Source organism: Ambystoma mexicanum, chromosome 5q (genome assembly GCF_040938575.1).
Source record: "Ambystoma mexicanum isolate Mex_15411 chromosome 5q, UKY_AmexF1_1, whole genome shotgun sequence".
Taxonomy (NCBI): domain Eukaryota; kingdom Metazoa; phylum Chordata; class Amphibia; order Caudata; family Ambystomatidae; genus Ambystoma; species Ambystoma mexicanum.
The window spans coordinates 1337497661-1337520827 of NC_090933.1; the positions used below are offsets into that span (position 1 = coordinate 1337497661).

The 23167-nt window shown below is 44.7% G+C and overlaps 1 protein-coding gene across 4 annotated transcripts in view; it reads right to left on the bottom strand.

Moving 5' to 3' along the window:
• Window positions 1–23167, bottom strand: part of CPSF1 (cleavage and polyadenylation specific factor 1) — a 777662-nt gene that overhangs the window by 478997 nt on the left and 275498 nt on the right. For all 4 annotated transcript variants that reach the window (XM_069621953.1, XM_069621950.1, XM_069621951.1 and 1 more), the window contains exon 16: window positions 15179–15259. In XM_069621953.1, coding sequence (XP_069478054.1) covers window positions 15179–15259 — 81 coding nt within the window. The remainder of the gene's footprint in view (window positions 1–15178; window positions 15260–23167) is intronic.

Consider the following 23167-nt stretch of genomic DNA (forward strand, 5'->3'; position numbering starts at 1 on the left):
ACTGGTTCCCTGATTAGAGGACCAGTTGCCTGCAGTGTACTGCTGTTAACGTTGGCCTCGAAAAAAGTGTTTGTTGCTGAATCCTCGCTTATTGGGAGGCCTTGATATCTGGTCTACAGTCTTTAGGGTGTCGAAATCCTTCTTGGTGGTTTCCAGTGCGTTGTCCACCACTTTCCCAAAGAGGTTAGAATCCTCGATTGGTTTGTATATGAGTGACGCCTGGGTCTCTGGCTTAAAACCGGAGTTCCGGAGCCAGACATGACGCTTCAGAAGTATCCCCTGGACTAAAGAACGGCCAGCCGTTTCTGCAGCATCAAGTGTGTTTTTAATGATGCTCTGGTTAACCAGAGTTCCTTCCGTTACAGTGGTTAACAAGCAAGTTTGTAAGGGTTCAGGGACTTCCTCGAGGTCTTGGTGCAACTTCCCCCATTGGGCATCAGCATAACTTGCCAGTAAGGTATTATTATTGGCAATTCTGGTGGAAAAAGCTGCCGAGGTTGTAATTCGCTTACCCAGGGCGTAGAGTTTCTTTCCTTCCTTGTCCAGGGGTGCTTCGCTAGTTGATGGCGGAACCCCTGCCCTTTCCTTTTCCTTGTGGTAGTTACTACCAAGGAATCTGGTATCGAGTGACCCTGAATGTATAATGGGCCCGATGGAGCAGGAGTAAACAGTTTTTCAATTCTTGGGTTGACCCCTCTAACCCACGCAGGTGTAAACAGCGATGGGATGATACGTCTCTTAACTGAGGCGAGGAGGGGAATGGTCTGGCTAGTGGGAGGTTTTTCCTTAATTTTTTCTACAAAATCAATATCAGGAGTAATTTCCCCAGTCTCAATTTCAGTGCGCTGCTGTATTCCATAGTAGAGCGTTGAAAGTGGGTTGGTCATCTATGGGTGACGGGTTCCTGACCGGTGTGATTTGAGGAGGGGAAAGGTTCAGGATCTCAGGGTCTGTAGATGCTGTTGGGGACTGCCACGGCTGTGAGCCACCTTCATCTGGGTCTTCTTCGAAGCACATGTCAGGGTTTTCCTCAAAACCTTCGAGGTTCTGTTGGTCTTCACTATCTAGGAATTCCTCATCCTCTTGAAAGTGAGAGTCTTCTTCAGTGAGGTCATAAGTATTAGCCTCCTCTTGAAGGGGGGTTAAATCTAGGATATTTAGCCCTGGGGTCCTCCTGAAGTACCTCTCTTGGCCTCTTGGGCGTTTTATGTTCAGCAGTGGCCATAAATCTATCCAGTTTGTCCATACATGATTCGAATTTCTCAAATGTCCAATGTGGTAGTCCAGAACGGTCTGGAGGCATAAAGGGAAGCTTCTCCACCTATAACCGTCTAGATCTGTCCCATAACATCAAGGATAAACTCCTTCGCCTTCTGAGAAACCTTTTCGTAGGCTAGGGCCTTCCTTGGATGGCGGCAGCGGTCCCTGCCTCCCTTCCGGCATTCTCGGCGTCTCCCTGGCCTTGTGAGCGGGGTTCGGCATATCGCTCGCCGCCCATCTCTGGCCATCAGTGGAAACTATACGAGCCAAGCTTTCGATTCATTTCTCCGTTGAGGGTTCGTCTGGCGTCGTGTTGGGCGGTGCCGAGTCTTTCGGCGACGGTCGCACTCTTACGAGGCGCGTCGCCTGGGGTTTTGGTGGTAGCGCCCTTGTCTACAGGTAGCCCAGTCGCTAGTCGCGTCTGCGGTGGCGGGGAGGGCTTGCGACACTTACGGTCAGTGGAGGATGCCGGTAGGCCCGGCGTCTCCATTGGCGCTAGAGCTTTCTTCGTCTTTGACAAAGAAGTGCCATGGGTTGTGTGCTTATGTTTATGTTTTCTGTGTTCGTCAGCGTCGCCAGGGTTTTCATCCCCATAAGTAGGACGTGAGCCAAACTTGTCGGGGCGGGGACAGACGCTGAGGAGCGGGTACGCTCCTTAGAGAGGTCTACAATCTCCGAAACGGAGGTCGGGTTATCACTGTCCTCGTCACACGCGGCGGCGGGTGAGGAATCAGCTCTAGACATAGCATAGGCTGCCCACCTCTTGACCCTGCGGTCCTTTAAAGTCTTTGGGCGAAGATTTTTACAGGCCGCACAGCCGTCCTTGTTGTGGTCGAGGGGTAAGCAACGGTTACACCGCTTGTGCTTATCCTTCCATGTGAATTTGCCCTTACAGCGCAGGCAAAATCTAAAAGGAGTCCTCTCCATAGCTGAGGATACAATTAAGAGTGATAACAACCCCGAAGGAAAGGGGGGGGGGGGGAGAAAGGCATTCTTAGAAGGAAACAGACATGTCCCACGACCCCCACTCTCCCTACTGTTTTAGACCGGCGAGGCCAGGCCACGTGTTCGGCAGCGCCGAAGGATCGCCTCAGTCTAAGTCACCGCCGTCGAAGTTCTTAATCGGCGGTGAAACAGCATCGCCGTCGAAGGAGGGAACTGATGCAATATATAAGAAATAACGACCAAAGAGTATAAATAAATGTTTTGCAATTTCTCTCGAACGAGCTCTGCGTTAAGGCAACCAATATCTGGCCGGAAAAAAACAATCTGAGGGACTCGACGCGTGAGGGATTGTGGGTACACTGCACGTCACTTGTCGACGTCCCCTTTTCGACAACGAAAAACAAAATGCAATACTCCGCAGTGACCACTGGATTTCAGACTATGCACAGCATGTGATTCTAAGCAGATTAACAAACATCAGAAAGATTATATATACTTTCCAGGCAATGCAAATAGTTTCAGTTCACCAGAATAGTACAATTCAAGTCAATAGGCCAGGCCAAAGTCAATGGGCTAGTGTTCTGGATAGGAAAGAGCAGTTCTAGTATTAGATTAGTGTTTTGGGATATGTGTCGGTACAACTTCTTCTGTTGGCGACCAAGATGGGTTTGATTTGGCCTCTCAGCCGTGTCGCATCCTATGTGGCATTCGTTGGAGGAACCAATCCCCTACCTCCTTGGTTACTAATATGAATAGATAATCTGCCACTCAAGAATTGCGCCACACTTGTTAGTTCAATATTTTCAAAAGAACATTTCTTTTTATTCCTTATTTGCCCTTTGAATTCTTGTTGACACGTGTTTCGGCTACTCAAGAGCCTTTCTCAAAACAGAACAGGGCTTGATTAGGTACATATCTTATTCTATTAACACAATTATTATATAATGTTCAAAAACATTTATGTATTCAAAAAGGTTTGGGTAAGGAAAGGAAGGTAACGAAGAAAAGAAAGAAGTAGGAAAGGGGGGGGGGGGGTGGGGGGTTATGCAATATTAAATCACATATATTTTGGAAAATAAATAAAAGTAATAGATAATTCACAAATGCAGTACATCGCAATACAAATAATTACATCAAAATGTGCATCAAATTCATAATAAATACAAAACAATATAAGTGATAAGAGAACAATAAAAGATAAAAAATAATAATAGTGGATAATAAGTAAAATAACAAACAGAGAAACAGAAAAAATATATTGTTTAAAATAATTCCTCATACATAAATCCACATTTTATATTTAAGGTTTCAATATTAAACACAAATTCTCATTTGTATTATTTCTATAATGATTCTATCATGTATTACAGACTACAGTATTGTTCCCTCTAATGGGTTGCAGTAAATCTACATTCGACACACAATAATATATTCATGTTTGAGCATAATACATAGAACAGTAGAAATCTCTTACCCGTTAATTCCATAAATCCCGGGTAAATCCCTATAGTGAAAATAATGCAGAAAGAAATATTTCCAATCCAATTGTTGTTCACACACAGGAATTAAATCTATTAATTCTCCAAAGGTTTTGGTTAAGCTCAATCTTTCGTATGGCCATAAATTCTAACCTTCCACTTAAGAGTCCATCACATCTACCTCGCCACTCCACACCTTAATTTATCAACAATTTCGGTTTGTCTTATTAAGTTCATAGTCTCCCCGTTAGCAAAAAGACCCCGGTCTGAATCAACTCCCATATGGGCATTTGGATCGCCCGACTGCGGGCGTGCAAAAACGTCTCTTTTTCCTTTTCCGTTCGGGGACCCACCCCTGATGGCTTACCTGCAGCTTTGTAACAATCCGTCTTCTCGCGTCGGCCTCAAACAGAAATGAGCCACCGCGGGGATCCACCATGTAATGTATAGCATCACCAAAGTTACACGAATCCTCCTTCTTCTCTTTCTAGCATCGTTTTACAGAGCGGCCATATTGGAAGGGTTAAGAATGCACAGATCATCTATTCACTTAATCATTGTTTGTATCATGATGATGTGTCAAATTCCCCATCTCCCATTCACATATTGGAATAAATGAATATATTTCTAAACGGACATCTACCCTATATTATAGGCCAATTTAAAAATATATATTTACTACAAATTTTTGTTAGCCCCTAGAAATTAAATTCTTGTTATTATCCAAATGGTGTTCCAACTCAGTTTGTGTCGAATGTGATTAGCCATTAACCACCCTTACATAACATTATTTCTCAATTAATCTTGATACAAGTAAATGTTATTGAAAAGAATCAGAGAAGGAAGGAGCAGAGGGAGAGGAACCATGTCAAGATAAAACTAATAACAAATAATAAAACTAATAACAAAAATCAACAACATGCGGGTTTTCTGAATCAAATAAGAATAAGAAGATATAAGAAAGGAACAAGAGTCGGAAACCAAAAACAGGTCCGTTTTCAACTACCAAATGCACAATCCAAGAGTACTACTACTCAAGGAGGAGAGGAAGGAGGGGGGGCTGTAGACACAGGCAACCCAGATGTGCTGGAAGATTCTCGTCGCCTAACGCGGGCGGCCGCCCGGGATGCAACCAGGAAAAAACAATAATTGACTTAGTGTTGAACCTATCAGGACATATCCTAACGGATGATGAGAGAACTGTATTGAATAAAGGATTATCATTTGCCCCGACCTGTAAATTGGATCTTATCAATACTCAGATAGATCTATTTAAATTTGTAAGAAAACTTAGATTAAAAAAATTTTTTGCAACTGCTCACAAGAGTGGCTCTATACGGACCGAGCAAGAACTGATAAAATCGGACCTTACCATGGAGGATATTGAGAACATTCATATTCTAAAAACATTGGGAGATGGAGAAGACAGTGAAATTCACAATACTCTTTATGACTTGAAAATCAGACCGAGTTGTCTTATAGAGAAGGAACTTAAACCTAAATCTAAATTTTCACCGCAACTCTCAAATGAAAATATGACTGAAGTATTCTACAAAGCAACATCACGTGATATATATAAAATGTATGATGAAATCAGAATGAAAGTGGACAAACAGAACCTAACAAAGGGGGAAAGGCAAGCATTGAGGAATTTGGAGAATGACAATACAATTGTTATAAAGGAGGCCGATAAAGGCGGGAATATTGTACTGATGAATAGAGAGGATTACATCATTATGGCTCAGAATCACTTAACAATACCAAATTGTTACCTGAAACTACCAGGCAATCCCATAGTGGACATTATAACTCGAGTGGAGGAACAGATACATGAATGGCATAGGAAAGGTCTGATTACGGATGATGAAAAATCGGCATTATCAAATAAAACTCCAGTGATCCCAACCATGTATTTTTTACCTAAAATACATAAATTGTTTGACAAGATTCCTGAAGGTAGACCAATACTTAGTGGTATCGGATGGCCAACGGAGAAAATTTCTGAGTATATTGATAACATACTAAGACCACGTGTACCAAAACTAAAGGCGTTTATTAAAGATACTACAGACACTATCAAGGCAATCAGTAGAATAAATTGGAAACCATCATATCGACTTGCAACCTGGGATGTCCGCGCACTATATACTATCATTGAACATCCAGCGGCTATACAAACCATAGATTTTGAATTTAGACAGGACTCGGCATCGCACTACCAATACATACAAATGTTGAAGGAGATGTTGGCAGTAACATTAGAGAACAATATTTTCTTGTTTGATAACAAATACTATCAGCAGAAGAAAGGGATTGCTATGGGCACTAAGTATGCACCAGCATTGGCTAACCTTTTTATGGGTATGTTTGAGGAGAAATCAGTATACACGGAGGAGGTATTCAAACAACACATGATTCTATGGGTACGGTTTATTGATGATGTCCTCATAATCTGGGATGGAACAAGTTCAGATTTGAATGAATTTAAAATCAAATTAAATGATAATGATCTGGGCATTGAATTTGTAGGCAAGGATGACAAGTGTTCCATAAATTTTCTTGATTTGACCATCTTTGTACAGAACAATAGATTGGTAACACGAACTTTTCGCAAGGAAACGGAGGTGAATTCAACCCTCCATGCCGGTAGTTGCCACCACAAACCGATAAAATGGAATGTCCCGAAAGGGGAATTTATTAGAGCACGGAGAAACTGTACAAACACTATTGATTTCAAGTCAGAATGTGAGCTACTGCAGGATCGTTTTGAACAGAGAGGCTACTCAAAGAAATGCATTGAAGCAGCACAACAAAAGGTAGCTAAAGTAACCTGGGAGCAGACTCTGATGCCTAAAGAAAGAAGGACAAATACTGAGCACAGGATGATTAATTTCATTACAACATATAGCTCCAATATTGGAGTACTCAAGAAAACGTTAAACAAAAATTGGCATCTTTTACAACTTGATTCTCACCTAACGGAGTATATTGGAGAAAGACCAAAAATAACATATCGTAAGGCTAAAACTTTGAAAATGACCTTGAGCCCTTCTCTTCTACCAGATGTAAAACCTGAACCTAGCAGAACATGGTTGGACCCAAAGACGTCAGGGTTCCGAAAATGTGGCACCTGCACTATGTGTGATTTTGCACATGACATGACGATGGAATTTGTGGACTCAAGAGGGACGCAAATGAAAATCAAAGAAAATATAAATTGTCGTTCAAAATATACAATATATGCAATAATATGTCCATGCAAGATGATCTATATTGGAAGCACGATTAGGGAAACGAGGTTTCGTATAAGAGAACATTTCTTATCCATTGGAAGCCAGGATGCAACATTACCGCTGGCACAACATTGGCAGCTCCAACATCAAATGGAAAACAAAAAAACTCTGAGGTTTATTGGACTGCAAAAGATACGAATGGGGAAAAGAGGTGGAAATATAGAGGAGAAATTAAGACAGATGGAAGCCAGATTGATATGCAAATTTAGATCGATTGAGTTTGGTCTCAATCATGATAACGAGATGGGACATTTTCTTTGATTTGATAATGTTCATACATGTCATGAAATGAAAGGACACTGTTAGGGCATGGTACTTTATTTCTGGTGGAAGGAAGCAAATGGATATTGAAATGGATGCTATTCTTTATGGTTTGAAACCTTGATTTTATATGTAAAATGTACAAAAATGATAAACAATTTGATATGCAAAGGTAGTTTGTAATGCCGAAATCTTTTCAATAACATTTACTTGTATCAAGATTAATTGAGAAATAATGTTATGTAAGGGTGGTTAATGGCTAATCACATTCGACACAAACTGAGTTGGAACACCATTTGGATAATAACAAGAATTTAATTTCTAGGGGCTAACAAAAATTTGTAGTAAATATATATTTTTAAATTGGCCTATAATATAGGGTAGATGTCCGTTTAGAAATATATTCATTTATTCCAATATGTGAATGGGAGATGGGGAATTTGACACATCATCATGATACAAACAATGATTAAGTGAATAGATGATCTGTGCATTCTTAACCCTTCCAATATGGCCGCTCTGTAAAACGATGCTAGAAAGAGAAGAAGGAGGATTCGTGTAACTTTGGTGATGCTATACATTACATGGTGGATCCCCGCGGTGGCTCATTTCTGTTTGAGGCCGACGCGAGAAGACGGATTGTTACAAAGCTGCAGGTAAGCCATCAGGGGTGGGTCCCCGAACGGAAAAGGAAAAAGAGACGTTTTTGCACGCCCGCAGTCGGGCGATCCAAATGCCCATATGGGAGTTGATTCAGACCGGGGTCTTTTTGCTAACGGGGAGACTATGAACTTAATAAGACAAACCGAAATTGTTGATAAATTAAGGTGTGGAGTGGCGAGGTAGATGTGATGGACTCTTAAGTGGAAGGTTAGAATTTATGGCCATACGAAAGATTGAGCTTAACCAAAACCTTTGGAGAATTAATAGATTTAATTCCTGTGTGTGAACAACAATTGGATTGGAAATATTTCTTTCTGCATTATTTTCACTATAGGGATTTACCCGGGATTTATGGAATTAACGGGTAAGAGATTTCTACTGTTCTATGTATTATGCTCAAACATGAATATATTATTGTGTGTCGAATGTAGATTTACTGCAACCCATTAGAGGGAACAATACTGTAGTCTGTAATACATGATAGAATCATTATAGAAATAATACAAATGAGAATTTGTGTTTAATATTGAAACCTTAAATATAAAATGTGGATTTATGTATGAGGAATTATTTTAAACAATATATTTTTTCTGTTTCTCTGTTTGTTATTTTACTTATTATCCACTATTATTATTTTTTATCTTTTATTGTTCTCTTATCACTTATATTGTTTTGTATTTATTATGAATTTGATGCACATTTTGATGTAATTATTTGTATTGCGATGTACTGCATTTGTGAATTATCTATTACTTTTATTTATTTTCCAAAATATATGTGATTTAATATTGCATAACCCCCCACCCCCCCCCCCTTTCCTACTTCTTTCTTTTCTTCGTTACCTTCCTTTCCTTACCCAAACCTTTTTGAATACATAAATGTTTTTGAACATTATATAATAATTGTGTTAATAGAATAAGATATGTACCTAATCAAGCCCTGTTCTGTTTTGAGAAAGGCTCTTGAGTAGCCGAAACACGTGTCAACAAGAATTCAAAGGGCAAATAAGGAATAAAAAGAAATGTTCTTTTGAAAATATTGAACTAACAAGTGTGGCGCAATTCTTGAGTGGCAGATTATCTATTCAGTTCTAGTATTAAATGGTAAAGTTTTTGCAAAAGTTCTCAGAAGTAGTTAAGGCGAAAAAGAATCATTTGTGGGGTCACAAGCTAATTAAGCCTGTAAATTGGGAAATTTTCACAAACTTTCTCTGCGAGAGTGACATTCTCTCAATCGGGTTGGCGCAGTACCTTTTTGTGAAAAAGGGTACAAGAGGGAGGACGTCGGGGGACTCCTGCACTGCACGGGATCGTTGAAGAAAGCAAACAAAATGGAGTCACCTCAGTTCCAGTAGCTGTATTCTTGGACCATGGTTCTCCAGGCTGGTTAGATTTAACCATGGTGTCCCGCTCCATGGTTAAATCTAACCAGCCTGGAGAATGGTATCCAGGTGTCTTATGGGTTGATTGACACCACCAACTCAAAAGGAAGAAACCGTCCTTGAAGGACCTTCTCTGTTGAATGGAGTTTGGCAATTCAGACCTGCAGCAGGGCTTTACCGGGCAAACCCACGGTCCAGTGGTTGCAGCAGCCGTCCTCTTCAAGCTCGGCTTTGGTTCTTTCGTTCCAGAGGTCGACTAGCTTCCGGTCCTGGAGACTTGCCTTTTAAAGTTTTCTCGCTTTCATTCCAGCCTAGCCGTCACTCACCCAGCAGGGTGTCTGTCCTTGCCGGACAGTCAGCCAGCCAATCACGCCAGAGTGCATTTGGGTCTCCTAGTAGACTAAGCACAGGGAGTTTTGGGCACTTACCTCACTTCCTGCCCAACCCAGACACTCAGGCGCCATGGGCAGTTTTCAGTCCTGAAGCCCGCAAAAAAGGCACACAAACAAAGGGACCAGGCCTGGTTTGGCGCGCATAGAAACACTAGAAGGACCTTTCCAAAACGAAATGGCGAAAGAAGACTGGGGTGTGTTTAAACAAAAGGGCTTATGGCGCCATCTTGAAAAACATAGCTCCCGTGATTTTTAGCTACCAGTGTTCGCAGTCGGGAAAAATCATGGTAATTCATTGTAAAACCACTGCCAGCAGCCTTTTCAATAGGAAAGGGTAGCATTTGACTGCTACACAAGTATTTAGACACAGGGGATACTATGTAACCCCTCCAAGCACCCCATTGTAAGATGGTGTGTGCTGAGTCTATGAATTTGGAAAAGACTAGTAAAGTCAATTTCACTTTACATTCTCTGGGAAACAGTAGTTATCCCAGAGAAGCTATTTAAAGCTTTGGGAAGTCTAAAAGGCTTCCCTGTGCCACTGCACTGAGAGCGCTGTGTAACACACATGAGAAGATGATGCCTATGGAGTTATCTAAAACTCTTATGAAAGAACACAAGTGTAAAACACACATTGAAATACATGAGAGAGTGGGGGGGGGGGGGGGAAGGCTCACACTGTCTCTAGGTTAAAAATTCAAGTCCTCAAAATCCAGCAAAGTTGCTGGGGGTGTCTAAGGTGGAGGGGATTAGCACATTTCTGAGAATTCTCCCTAACAGTAGGGTTGTAACAGAGTTTCACAGTGACAGTTATTCAAATAAACACTTGCACTCAAGGTTTCTTGATTAAACAATGATTAATGTAACAGTTAATGTTAACGTTAAAAGAACATTTGTAACACGCACTATCACCAACGGAGTGGTCCCCTGGCGACTCTGAAAAGGGGAAAGGGAGGGTGGGTTAGTTGGAGGAAGCTGGAAAAGTGCAAGCTAGCAGTGACGTGCTTTTGGCAGCCTCAGCCGGTGGGTCTGTTGGCTGGGCCTGGGGTGTTTGCGGCCGGTAGTCGTTTGTCAATGTGTGCTTTTGTTTTGTTGTTGCATTGTAGTGAAGTTAGTGCGGTTTGTTGTGCTGCAGGCTTGGAGTTCGAGAGGTGTGTGCAGAGGGAGAAATGGTTAGTGGATTGGTTAGTTGGCATTTCTGTCTCGGAGTGATTCGCTGGGTTAGTGTTATCTCCCCAGAAGGGGCGTGAGGACATTTCTGCTCCTCTGTCCTAATCTGGGCTTGTCCGGTATTCACAGTCTCTTTCCCTTCTGTCCTCCACTTCCATCAACTTCCTTCATAACCTTACCGGTCTTCCTTTTCCACTCATACGGCCAGTGTATCTGCTAAGGTCCCCAGCTCAGTTTGATTGTGGCGGTTGCTAACATATAGAAATCTCTATAACAATGTGGTACCTGGTAGCACTTATGGGGTGAGTAAGGATGTTGGATGGAATTGGCTGGGGTTGTTGATTCTGTCTTAATGGGTGTCGCTTATGTTCTATTTGACTTGGCGTTACCGGACTAGTTGTGGTCGGAGTTTTAATCAGTTCTGGGTGTTGTCGTGTCCTGTTAAGTTTAGTTATTATTTTTCCTTCCTGTTTTATATATGTTTTCAGTTTGAGTCTGTGGTGTTGGAGACAGGTTTTTAGTAATTTCCTGAATTTTAGGTGATCCTTGGTGTTTATTTCTTTTGGGATGTTGTTCCAGGTTTTTTCAGCTAAGTGATAGAACGAGGTGCCTCAAGTTTTTTATTAAGGTATGTTTTTAGTTCCAGGCGTGTTTCGTTGCTTTACCTGAAGAGTCTCTATGGCTGGTAGATTTATTATTTTTTTTTATTTTTACATATTTATTTATTTTAGGAATTCTGCTCCTTGTCCACTGATCGCCCTGTGCGTTATGCACGTTGTTTTGAAGGAGATACAATGTTTTACTGGGAGCCAGTGTAATGTTTTTAGGGCAGGAGAGATGTGGTCTCTTCTGGATAGTTTGAGTATTCTGGCTGCTGTATTTTGGATCCGTTGTAGTTTCTTCAGGAGGTATTCCGAGGTAGAGGCTGTTTGCATAGTCAATTCTTGACATGATGAAGGCGACGATTGTGAATGTTTTGTGCGTGGAGATGGCACACAGACATTTCCTACACCCTCAGGTGACTTAAACGGCTAGGACACTGGACATTGATTTATCACTGGTACATTTAGAGCAATGCTGAGTTTGGTGCAAAGGTTAGATCGGGGAATAAAACAAAGGTTGACAAATAATTCATAAACAGGTAAGTACTTTTTAAACCTTCCAATGTCAAGTAAATGTAACCGTTTCCTGGGGGAAAGCTAAATGCACAGAGTCAGAGGTAAGAAGAGTCTCTCAGGGAGCCAGCACAGCTAATGTTAGTTGAGCAATGTCAAGGGGGACTGAAGCTCCTCTTCGCACGTAAGCAAAAGTCTTGCACAATGTTTTTAGAAATGTTTGTAGAAATAGGATTCACTTGGAGGGCCACAAGCTGGGAGGCTTGTGAGGGGCAAAGCTGCAAGCAACTCTACAAAGGCAACCTAGACCAGTCTCAACTGAGAGCAAGTAAGGCTACACAAGAGGCAAGTCCTCTTAGGTTACAAGTACCTTTGGTTAGAAGAAATGGTTCCAACTCGCTTCTGTTCCTGTACAGCTCTGCAGATCCTGGTCCTCAGTAGTGGGGACAAGAGGAAGGGGACTCCCGCACTGCAATGGGAAGGTCAGCGGCAGCAATGGCCAAACATCAAGTCAGCGGCACTTCGCAGTTTCAGCTCCTCGCGTCTGGCAGCAAATAGAAACACTGCAGTTCTCGGATACCACTTCAGACTTTGCTTGCATCTGGGGTCCAGCACTATGTTGAGGTGGCCCAGGCTTGGTCAGTCCTGCTTCAGGTAAGTCCAGAGGATATGATATGATATGGCATTTGTAACGCGCCTATACACAAGTGTTTCTTTCTGGCGCTCGCGTCGGCGATCCACTCAGTTTGATGTTCCTCTCCCTGGCACTTCAGTTCCAGCAGCAGTGCAAGTACAGCTCCGAGAGGATGTCCAGACAGGCTTACTTTGGAGTTGATTGGTCCCACTAACCCAAGGGGAGAAGTCGTCCTTGCAGGGCTTCTCTAGTCGAAATGAAATCAGAGCTTCAGCACAGCAGCAGGGCTTCACCGGGCAAACCAACGGACCAGGAGTTGCAGCAGGCACCTCTTCCAAGTTCTTCTTCGAATTCCTTTGTCCAGTGGTCGACTCTGCCTTCCAAGCCAAAAAGTCTCACCTTTTATAGAGGTTTCTCCCATTCACTCCAGTCTAGCTGTTAATCAAACAGCAGGGAGGCTGTCCTCCGTTGACAGCCAGTCGGCCAATCACCTTTGGGTGCATTTCTGTAACCAAGGGGATTAAGCACAGGGAGTTTAGGGGATCTTCCTCACTTCCTGCCCCTGCCAGACACACTGGAGCCAGAGGCAGCCTTCACACATTAATTCCGCCAAAGGCAAATTTAACAAAGGGGTCCAAACCTGGTTTGGTGCGCAGACCAGCAAGGAAATTGCAAGGACCTTTACAACAAGAAATGGTGAAAAAAGAAGATCTGGGCCATTATGACAAAATGGGCACCCATGGGTGCCTTACTCCAGCTGCGAATTCAGCCCACGGTAAAAACACACAATCGAAGTAAAAAGTAAACCACTGCCACCAGTCACTGATTGAACAAAGAGTAAAATAAAATGTTACATTAGAAACTAGACAAAGGGGATACCAAGTAACCCCTCCAGCACCCTATGGTAAGATAGTGTGTGCTGGGTCCAGAAAGTTACCAACTGTAAGTAAAGTCAATCACACACACATCCTACACCATGAGGTGACTTCAATTACTAGGACACTATGGACATTGATATATCACTGTTTACACTTAATACAATACTGAGGTTGTGCAAAAGGTAAAGGTTAGGGAAGGAAACAATGGTTAACAAGTTTCTCAAACAGGTAAGCACTCTTGAACCCCCCCCCTCCAATGCAATGTAGATTAACCCTTTTCCCAGCTATAGAAGTAAAGAATGTATGACTTTTTGGAGGGATAGTTAAACACAAAGTCAGAAAGGTCTGCAGGGAGTCAGGACGCCCAAAGTCAATTGAGCAGAGTCTAGGGAGCCAAGGCACTTCTTTAGATAGCACAAATGTCTTGCATAATGTTATTTAGAGAGTTTGTAGCAAACTATTCACTGTTGGGCCACAAGCTGTAAGGTTTGTGAAAGGCAAAGCTGCAAGCAACTCTGCAAAAAGCAGCTACTGCATGTCTCCAGTGAGAACCCGCATGCCACAGACAAAAGAGGCAAGTACCCCCTCAGTCAAGACAGTACCTTAGGTTGGAAGAAGATCAATGGGCTCTTTCTAAAATCAGCGGCACTTCGTGGTCTCAGCTTCCAGCAAACAGCACCACTGCGATTCTTGGACACCTTATGGGCTTCCCTTGTGCCTGGGGTCCAGCACTCTGTTGAGGTGGCTCAGGATCTTCTTGTAGCGCGAGTCCGGCTTAAAGGCTATGCACTGGTTTGAGTTCTCGACCCCAGGCACTCTGTTCCAGCAGCAGCAAGGAAGTACAGCCAGCAGGGAGAGGTGTTCCAGTCGAGTTCGTCTTGGGGTCAGTTGGTCCCACCAACCCAAAGTAAGAAGTCGTCCTTGCAGGGCTTCTCTAGTCTACTCGAAATTCAGAGCTTCAACACTGCAGCAGGGTTTCACTGGGCAAACCAACGGTCCAGGAGGATGCAGCAAGCTTTTCTTCCAGTTTCTTCTTCGGTTCCTTCGTCCAGTGGTAGACTGTACCTTCCTTGCAAAAGACCATCTATTTTGCAAGTTTCTCCCATTCATTCGCAGCATAGCTGTCACTCTCAACAGGGTGGCGGCTGTCCTCCAAGGACAGCCAGCCAATCACCTTTGGGTGCATTCCTGTAACCAAGGAGACTAAGCACAGGGAAGCTTTGGGAACCTTCCTTGCCCTGCCAGACAGGCTGGAGCCAGAGGCGGGCTTCACCAGTGAATCCCGCCAAAGACAAATGAATAAAGGGGACAAACCTGGTTTGGTGTGCAGAGTAAATCTCAAGGACCACCTTACAAACAACAAATGGTGATAAAAGACCAGGGCCATTTTGACAAGATAGGAAATTCAATGCTGTATACCCGTCTCAGAATGCCATATCACAAAGAAAATTCAAACTACCTGCTAAACAGGGAGGAATATGATACAATAACTTACAATCACGGTGGCTAATAATTATAATCCAAATAATGTATTGCTGGGTTGTTTACATTCATACTTCAGAAATTGAACTCAAAATGGCAAATCTTAAAAGAAAGCACAGATCTGTTCGAGCCAATGTACACAGCAGGGCCAGGAAGGTAGCGCTTATCAGAGGGAACGACACATGGGGACAGCTAAGTAGCACCACTGTAATGGGAAGTTCCTTACCTGAAGGACCGAAAGAGCACCATTCTTCCCAAAGCCGGAGCAAACCACGATTTCCAAATCTGGTTCAAGGCTCTCCTGAAACTGAAATAGAAAATGTGGCATTCAGTTCATATCAAGAGAAAAGGGCAAGAAAGTCGTGAGAAGAGTTCAACAGTCATCCAAGAGAACGTGGCAGATGTCAACAGGAAAGGAAATTAGTTAGAGGAAGGGTTTGATCGAGTGCCATCTTATCAAAGGACATCGGAAATGGTGCTGGCAGGCAAGGATAAAGCGTCAGAGAGTTGGAGTGACAAGTGTCTGAGAGGGACACAGTAAGAGTACATGTGATAACTTCCCTCAAAGCCATCAGATGTGTGTATACATATATATACATATATATATATATATATATATATATATATATATATATACACACACACACACACACACACACACACACACACACACACATGACAATGCATTACTTACCGTAAAAGCATTTCTGATGGTTGTATCTGCTTAGATTCACATGCTGTGCATAGGTCCGACATCCAGTGGTCACTGCGGAGTATTGCATTTTGTTTTTCGTAGTCGAAAAGGGGACGTCGACAAGGCATGTCTGTAACACTATCCCTATAGTGACGTGCGTTGTACCCATAATCCCTCACGCGTCGAGGTCCCTCTGTTTGTATTTTTCTGCCCTGAGGGAGCCTTCTAGACATGAGTGAGTACAGAAAAGAGAGAGATATAGAAAAAGATGTCTATGTTCCTGCCATCCGAGCGGGGAGGAAGGGTGGGCGCATGTGAATCTAAGCAGATACAACCATCAGAAATGCTTTTACGGTAAGTAATGCATTGTCTTCTGATGTTTGTTAATCTGCTTAGAATCACATGCTGTGCATAGACTAGCGAGCAGTACCCGGAGTCGGAGGTGGGTTGTGAGAAGGAACAGTAGAGAAAAGATGTCTTAATACTGCTTGTCCCACCTGGGAATCAGATCTAGAGTGGGCATCTAGACAGTGTTTTGTAAAGGTGTGTACAGAACTCCAGGTTGCCGCTTTGCAGATGGACTCAAGGGGAACATTTGCAATGAATGCTATGGATGCCCCAGTGCCTCGAGTAGAGTGTGCTCTTGGCTTGAAGGGTAGTTCTCTCTTAGCAAGAGTGTAACAGAGTGATGCATTGTACAAACCATCTAGATATAGTGGATTTTGAAACTGCATCTCCTTCTCGTCCTGCTGCCACCGAGACAAAGAACTGATTAGTCTTTCTCAGTGGACTAGTTCTTTCCATGTAAAACATGACAGCTCTGCGCACGTCAAGTGTATGCAGGCGTTTTTCTCCTAGATTTGAAGGATTTTGAAAGAACGTTGGTAGTTCTATAGACTGGTTGACATGAAATTTGGAGATGAATTTCGGTGCGAACCTTGGGTGTGTGCGTAGAACCACTTTATCCTTGTGAACTGTTACAAAGGGGTCTAAAACCGAAAGGGCCTGTAGTTCACTTACTCTCCTAATGGAGGTAATAGCGATTAGGAAAGCAATCATTAAGAGTTGCCTTGTGCATGGGTTCAAAGGGTGACCCCATGAGCCTGGTGAGTACAACATTTAGATCCCAGCCAGGATCTGGGTTTGCTATTGGAGGGTGTATTCTCTTTACCCCTTCCATGAAGGCTTTGATTACTGGGATCTTCCACCACGATACTTTGAGTTGTGAAGTGGTGTAAGCAGAAAGCGCTGCCAGGTGTACTTTAATAGAATTGAATACTAGACCCGAGTCCAGTAAATGGGTCAGGTACAGAATAATTTGTGTGGGAGAGCAGTCAACGGGGTTGATACTCTTCCCTCTACACCAGATGACAAATATTTTCCATTTGCTAGAATAGCAGTGACGAGTATTAGGCTTTCTAACCTCTCTGAGGATGTCCATGCACCTCTGTGGAAGTTGTAAATGTCCAAATTCTATGACCTCAGGAGCCAGGCTGCTAAGTTCAAGGTCTGAGGGCATGGGTGCAGTGTCCTGCCCCTGTCTTGTGACAGCATGTTGTACGGGCAGGGCAGTCTCACTGGAGGAGATAGAGACATCTTCAACAAGTGAGCCAACCATGGCTGTCGGGCCCACATAGGGGCCACCAGTATCATGGTAACTTGTTCCTGGTGCATCTTGTGCACTATCTTGTTGAGAATGGGAGTCGGGGGAAAAGCGTAAACAAATTTCCCTGACCATGGAATCGATAGACCGGTCCCCTTGGACTGGTTCTGGGGGTACCTGGAGGTGTACTCTTGGCATTGAGAGTTTTCCAGAGTTGCGAACAGGTCTATTTCTGGGAAACCCCACTGTGTGAAGACGTCGAAGACGATGTCTTCTTGTAACTGCCATTCGTACTCTACGGGCAGGGGGAAGTCTCTGCTGAGTTTGTCTGCTAGCAGATTGAGTTCCCCTGGTACATGTTGTGATAGTAGGAACATGTGTTTGAGAGCCCACTTCCAGATGTTCTGGGACAGCTTGGACAGTCCTGGAGAGTGGGCGCCCCCTTGCTTGTTGAGGTAGTACATGGCTGTGGTGCTTTCTGTGAGGACCATCATTGTCTTTCCTTGTAGGTGTTCCTGAAAGGCTTTCAGTGCTTTGAACACCGCTAGTAGTTCCAGCAGGTTTATATGCTTGGATGCTAAGCTCGAAGTCCACGCTCCGTGAGCAGTGTGATGGGATAGGTGAGCCCCCCATCCTGTAAGGGATGCGTCTGTGGTTAGAGTGGCTTCCACTGCGGGTGTGGCAAAAGTTTTCCCTAATAACAGGTTTTCTTTTGTCCACCACCGTAGCGAGAGAAACAAGGCCTGCGAGACCACCACTAGATCGTCCCATTGTCCGCTGGCCTGACACCACTGGCTGTTGAGCCACTCTTGCATTGGGCGCATGCGCAGGCGCGCGTGAGGTACCAAATAAATACATGACGCCATCATCCCTAGCAAGCGAATTGTTTTGCGTACCGTCACCTCTCGACCTGCCACATAATGGGGGATCTGAAACAGCATGTTTTGGACCCTCTCGTTGGAGGGGGAAGACGAGGCCGTCCTTTGTTCGAATTAGAGCCCCTAGAAATTGTTTGATTTGGCTGGGGTCTAAGCTGGACTTCTTTTCGTTGATGGAGAAGCCCAGTTGGGACAAAAGGTCTACAGTCTTTTGGGTATTGGAGAAGCATGTTTCGTAAGAATCCCCTGTTACGAGCCAGTCGTCGAGGTAAGGGTATACTGGGATGGATAACCTGCGCAGGTGGGCCGCTGCCACTGCCAGTACTTTCGTGAATACCCTTGGTGCAGATGCTATCCCGAAGGGTAGTACTCTGAACTGGTAGTGTTTGTTCTCTATCTTGAACCTGAGGTATTTTCTGTGCGCTGGCAACATTAAAATATGAAAGTATGCATCTTTCATGTCTAGTGTTGTCATGTAATCCCCTTGTGATAACAGTGGGATTACTTCCTGCAAGGTCACCATACGAAACTTTTGGGGTTTGACAAACTTGTTAGCTGGGCGCAGATCTAATACAGGGCGCATGGTTAAGTCCTTTTTGGGTACAAGGAAGTACACTGAATAAATACCTTCTGTTACCTGAGATAGGGGGACAGCCTCTATAGCTTCTTTTTTCAGTAGCTCTTCTACTTCTTGAAGAAGAATGGTGAGGTGTTCCAGTGTCATGCATCGGTTCCGTGGGGGTCTGTACTTCAGGGAACCGTTGAATTCGATGCAGTATCCGTGGGCTATGGTGGATAATACCCAGCGGTCTGACGATATTCCCTCCCATGCTGAAAGGAACGATGTTAGCCGGCCCCCGACCGGTGATGCATGGGAGGGGACCCAAATCTTCGGGTCATTTGTTGGTATTGGGCGTGGAACCTTTGGGGCTGGAGCCGCGACCTCTTCCTCTGCCATGGTGTTGGCCTCTTTGACTGAACTGGGTGTTGTTACCCTGGTTAGAGGGCCAGTTGGTAGCAGAGTAAAATTGCTGTTGGTTTTGCTGCTGGCGTTAGCCACGAAAGGAGCGTCTATTGCCATAGCCGCGTCTGTTAGGGGGCCTAGAAATTTGGTCAAGAGTCTTGATGGTATCAAACTCTTTCTTCGCATGTTCTAGGGCCTCATCAACTGCTTTCCCAAACAGATGTTTGTTTTATGGGCTTATTTATCAGGGAAGCCTGGGTTTCCGGCTTAAATCCCGAATTGCGCAGCCAGACATGGCGTTTGAGAAGTATTCCCTGAGCCAGGGAACGGCCAGCCGTCTCTGCGGCATCTAAGGAGTTCTTTACGATGCCCTGGTTTACAAGAGTTCCCTCTGAGATTGTAGCTAACAGGCGTGAACGCAGGGGTTCTGGTGCGTCCTCTGCTTCGCTGCGCAGCTTGCTCCACTGTGCATCTGCGTAGCTAGCTAGTAGGGAATTGTTATTTGCAATCCTAGTTGAAAAGGTGGCGGACGTCGTGATTCTCTTCCCAAGTGCATAGAGCTTCTTGCCCTCTTTGTCAGGTGGTGCCTCACTAGTGGATAGTGGTACCCCTGCTCTTTTCCTTGCATTAGTAACTACGAGGGAGTCCGGGATAGAATGTCCTCTGATGTACAAAGGGTCAGAGGACGAAGGGCTGAAGAGCTTTTCTATCCGAGGGTTGACCCCTCTGACTAAGGCAGGATTGGAAAGGGAAGGAGTTATTCTTCTCTTTATAGAAGCCAGGAGCGGAATAGACTGACTAACAGGGGCTTTTTCTTTAATAACTTTCTCTACAAAGTCTATGCCAGGAAGAGTCTCCCCTGTGTCCATTTCAAAATGCGCTGCTGCCTTGTGCAATAGTGCATTAAGAGAAGGTTGATCATCTAAGGGAGAGGTGTTTCCAATAGGTGAATCCTTGGGAGGAGAAGGGTGAAAGACATCAGGGTCTGAGTGCACTGATGGGGATTGCCAAGGCTGCACTGATGGGGATTGCCAGGGCTGCCAGGTAGCTGTATCTTCTTCGAAAGCTCCTGCACTAGTGTAAGGATCTTCTTCAAACCCCTCTTCCTCATGTTCTTCCTCTCCACCCAAACACTCCTCATCTTCCTGGAGGTATTGCTCCTCTTCAGTGAGGTCATATACGTCTGTAGAAGGGGGAAACAGCCTAGGAATCTTGACCCTAGGGTCATCCTGGGGCCATTCTCTTGGTCTTTTGGGTGTGGGTGGGTTTTGGCTTCCCAAAAACCTTTCCATTTTCTCCATACAAGAATGGAGTCTTTCAAGGGTCTCATGGGGGACCCCTGAATAGCTTAGAGGGGGGGGAAATCAGTGTTTTCACCTTCAAAACGCTTAGAACGCTCCCACAACGTCGAAGAAAGGTTTCCGTCGCCCTCTAAAAAGGCCTCCGGTAGTTCAGAAGTGCCCTTAGATGAAGGGGGCAGTTCCTGGCTACTCTTGTGCTTTTTCGGCGTTTCCATAGGTTTTTGTGCGGTATTCGACGTTTGTTTCGTCGTCCGCTTACGTTTGTCTTCGGAAACTATTCTCGCCAGGCTCTCGACAACAAGTTTGTCAGTAGAGGACTCTGGTGTCGACGTTGCCTGCGTTACGCGTTGTTCCTCGACGGCCGCTCTATGGAGCGTTACGTCGGATGATTTTGGGGTAGCGCCCGTGTTTGATGAAAGCCCAATCGCTGGTCGCGGCTGCGTTTGCGGGTGGGGCTTGAGACCCTTCCGGTCTGAGGTAGACGCCGGAGTGCCCTGCGTCCCCTTCGGCGCTGATGGATCCTTCGTCTTCGACGAAGAAGAGCCGTGGGTTGTGTGCTTAGGCCTATGGGGTCTGTGTGCGTCCTTGTCGCCGGGGTGTTCATCCCCATAAGCAGGGCGTGAGCCGAGCCTGTCGGGGCCGGGGACGGACGTCGAGGAGCGCGAGCGCTCCTTCTGGGGGTTAATGACTTCCGTAACGGACGTCGAGTTATCACCCTCCTCGTCACTTTCTATAACAGCAGCGGGTGAGGAAACTGACTTCGACATAGCGTAGTCCGCCCACCTCTTAACTTTGCGTTCTTTAAGAGTTCTTGGTTTCAAGAGCTTACAGGCCACGCAGCTGTCCTCCTTATGATCGAGGGGCAAGCAATCATTACAGAGCTTGTGTTTGTCCTTCCAAGTGTATTTGCCCCTACAGCGTGGGCAAAACTTAAAAGGTGTCCTCTCCATAGCTGAGGCAATAATAACTGGTGATAACAACCCCAAGGGAAAGGTAGGGGAGAAAGAAAGACATTCTCAAAGAGAAGATAAAAGTTCGAACCCCCACTCTCCCGACTGTATGTTGGCCGGCGAGACCAGGCCACGTGTTCGGCAGCGCCGTAGGATCTCCTCCGTCTCTTCCCCTCCGTCGAAAACTTGCTCGGCGGAGAAACAGCTTCACAGCTAACGTCGAGGGGAGGGATCTTTAACAATATAATAAGTATAATTAAGGAACGAGGTCCGTAGTAAGTATTTGCAATGTCTCTCTAGGAGCTCCGCGTAAGGCGACCAGAAGCTGGGCGGAAAAAAACAATCTGAGGGACCTCGACGCGTGAGGGATTATGGGTACAACGCACGTCACTATAGGGATAGTGTTACAGACACGCCTTGTCGACGTCCCCTTTTCGACTACGAAAAACAAAATGCAATACTCTGCAGTGACCACTGGATGTCGGACCTATGCACAGCATGTGATTCTAACCAGATTAACAAACATCAGAAATATATATATACACACACACACACAAATATGGGCCAAATTACAGCTATGGGAGGGTCTACCAAGCTTGTGTGCAGAGTATGAGCTTTGAGAGTATGCATGCATTTCAGAGTGAATCACTGTTGGGGAGAATTCTCAGAAATGTTCTTATTCCCTCTACCGTAGAGACCCCCAGCAACTTTGCTGGATTTTATTTTTTACCTGGTGAGAGTGAGACCCTTTTCCCCCACAATCTCATGTATCGTAATGTGATTTAGTACACTGTTTCTTTTGGATATGGAGTCTGACAAACTCCATAGGCATCATCTTTTACATTATATCACACAGCACCTTCAGTGCAGTGACACAGGGAAGTCTCAGGTTTCCCAAAGGTTTAAATATCTTCTCTGGGATAAACTACTATTTCCCAGAAAAAGTAAAGTTAAATTGACTTTACTAGTTTTTTTAAATTTCTAGACCCAGCACACACTATCTTACAATAAGAGTGCTGGAGGGTTTACCTAGTATCCCCTGTGTCTATAAACTCATGTAGCAGTCAAATGCAACCCTTTCCTCTCGAAATGGCTGGTGGCAGTGGTTTTACAACGAAATTCCATGATTTTTCCTGACCGCGAACACCGGTAGCGTTAAATCGTGGGAGCCAAGTTTTTCAAGATGGCGTCTGAGCCCCCTTTGTTTAAACAGATCCCGGTCTTCTTTTTCGCCATTTCTTTTTGGAAAGGTCCTTCTAGAGTTTGTCTGAGCGCCAAAACAGGTTTGGTCTCTTTGGTCCATCGCCTTTGGCAGGCTTCAGGACTGAAGGCCGCCTCTAGTGCCCGAGTGTCTGGGGTGGGCAGGAAGTGAGGGAGGTGCCAGAAACTCTCTGTGCTTAGTCTCCTTGGAGACCCAAATGCACTCTGGACTGATTGGCTGGCTGACTGTCCGGCAAGGATAGCCACCCTGCTGGGTAAGTGGAGGCTAGGCTGGAATGAATGGGAGAAAACTGGATAAAAGGCAAGTCTCTTGGCTTGGAGGGCAGAGTCGACCACTGGAATGAAAGAACCGAAGACGAACGTGAAGAGGAAAGTTGCTGCAACTCCTGGATCGTTGGTTTGCCTAGTGAAGGCCTGCTGCAGGTCCGAATCGTTAAGTTCTTCTCGACAGAAGTCCTGCAAGGACGACTTCTCCCTTTGAGTTGGTGGGATCAATCAACTCAAACCGTAAGACACCTGGATACTCACCTCAAAGCTGGTTGACTTTCCTCGGAGTGCTGCAGGAAACCGTAGGACCAGGGAGGGAGTCACCAGTTTGTGTGCT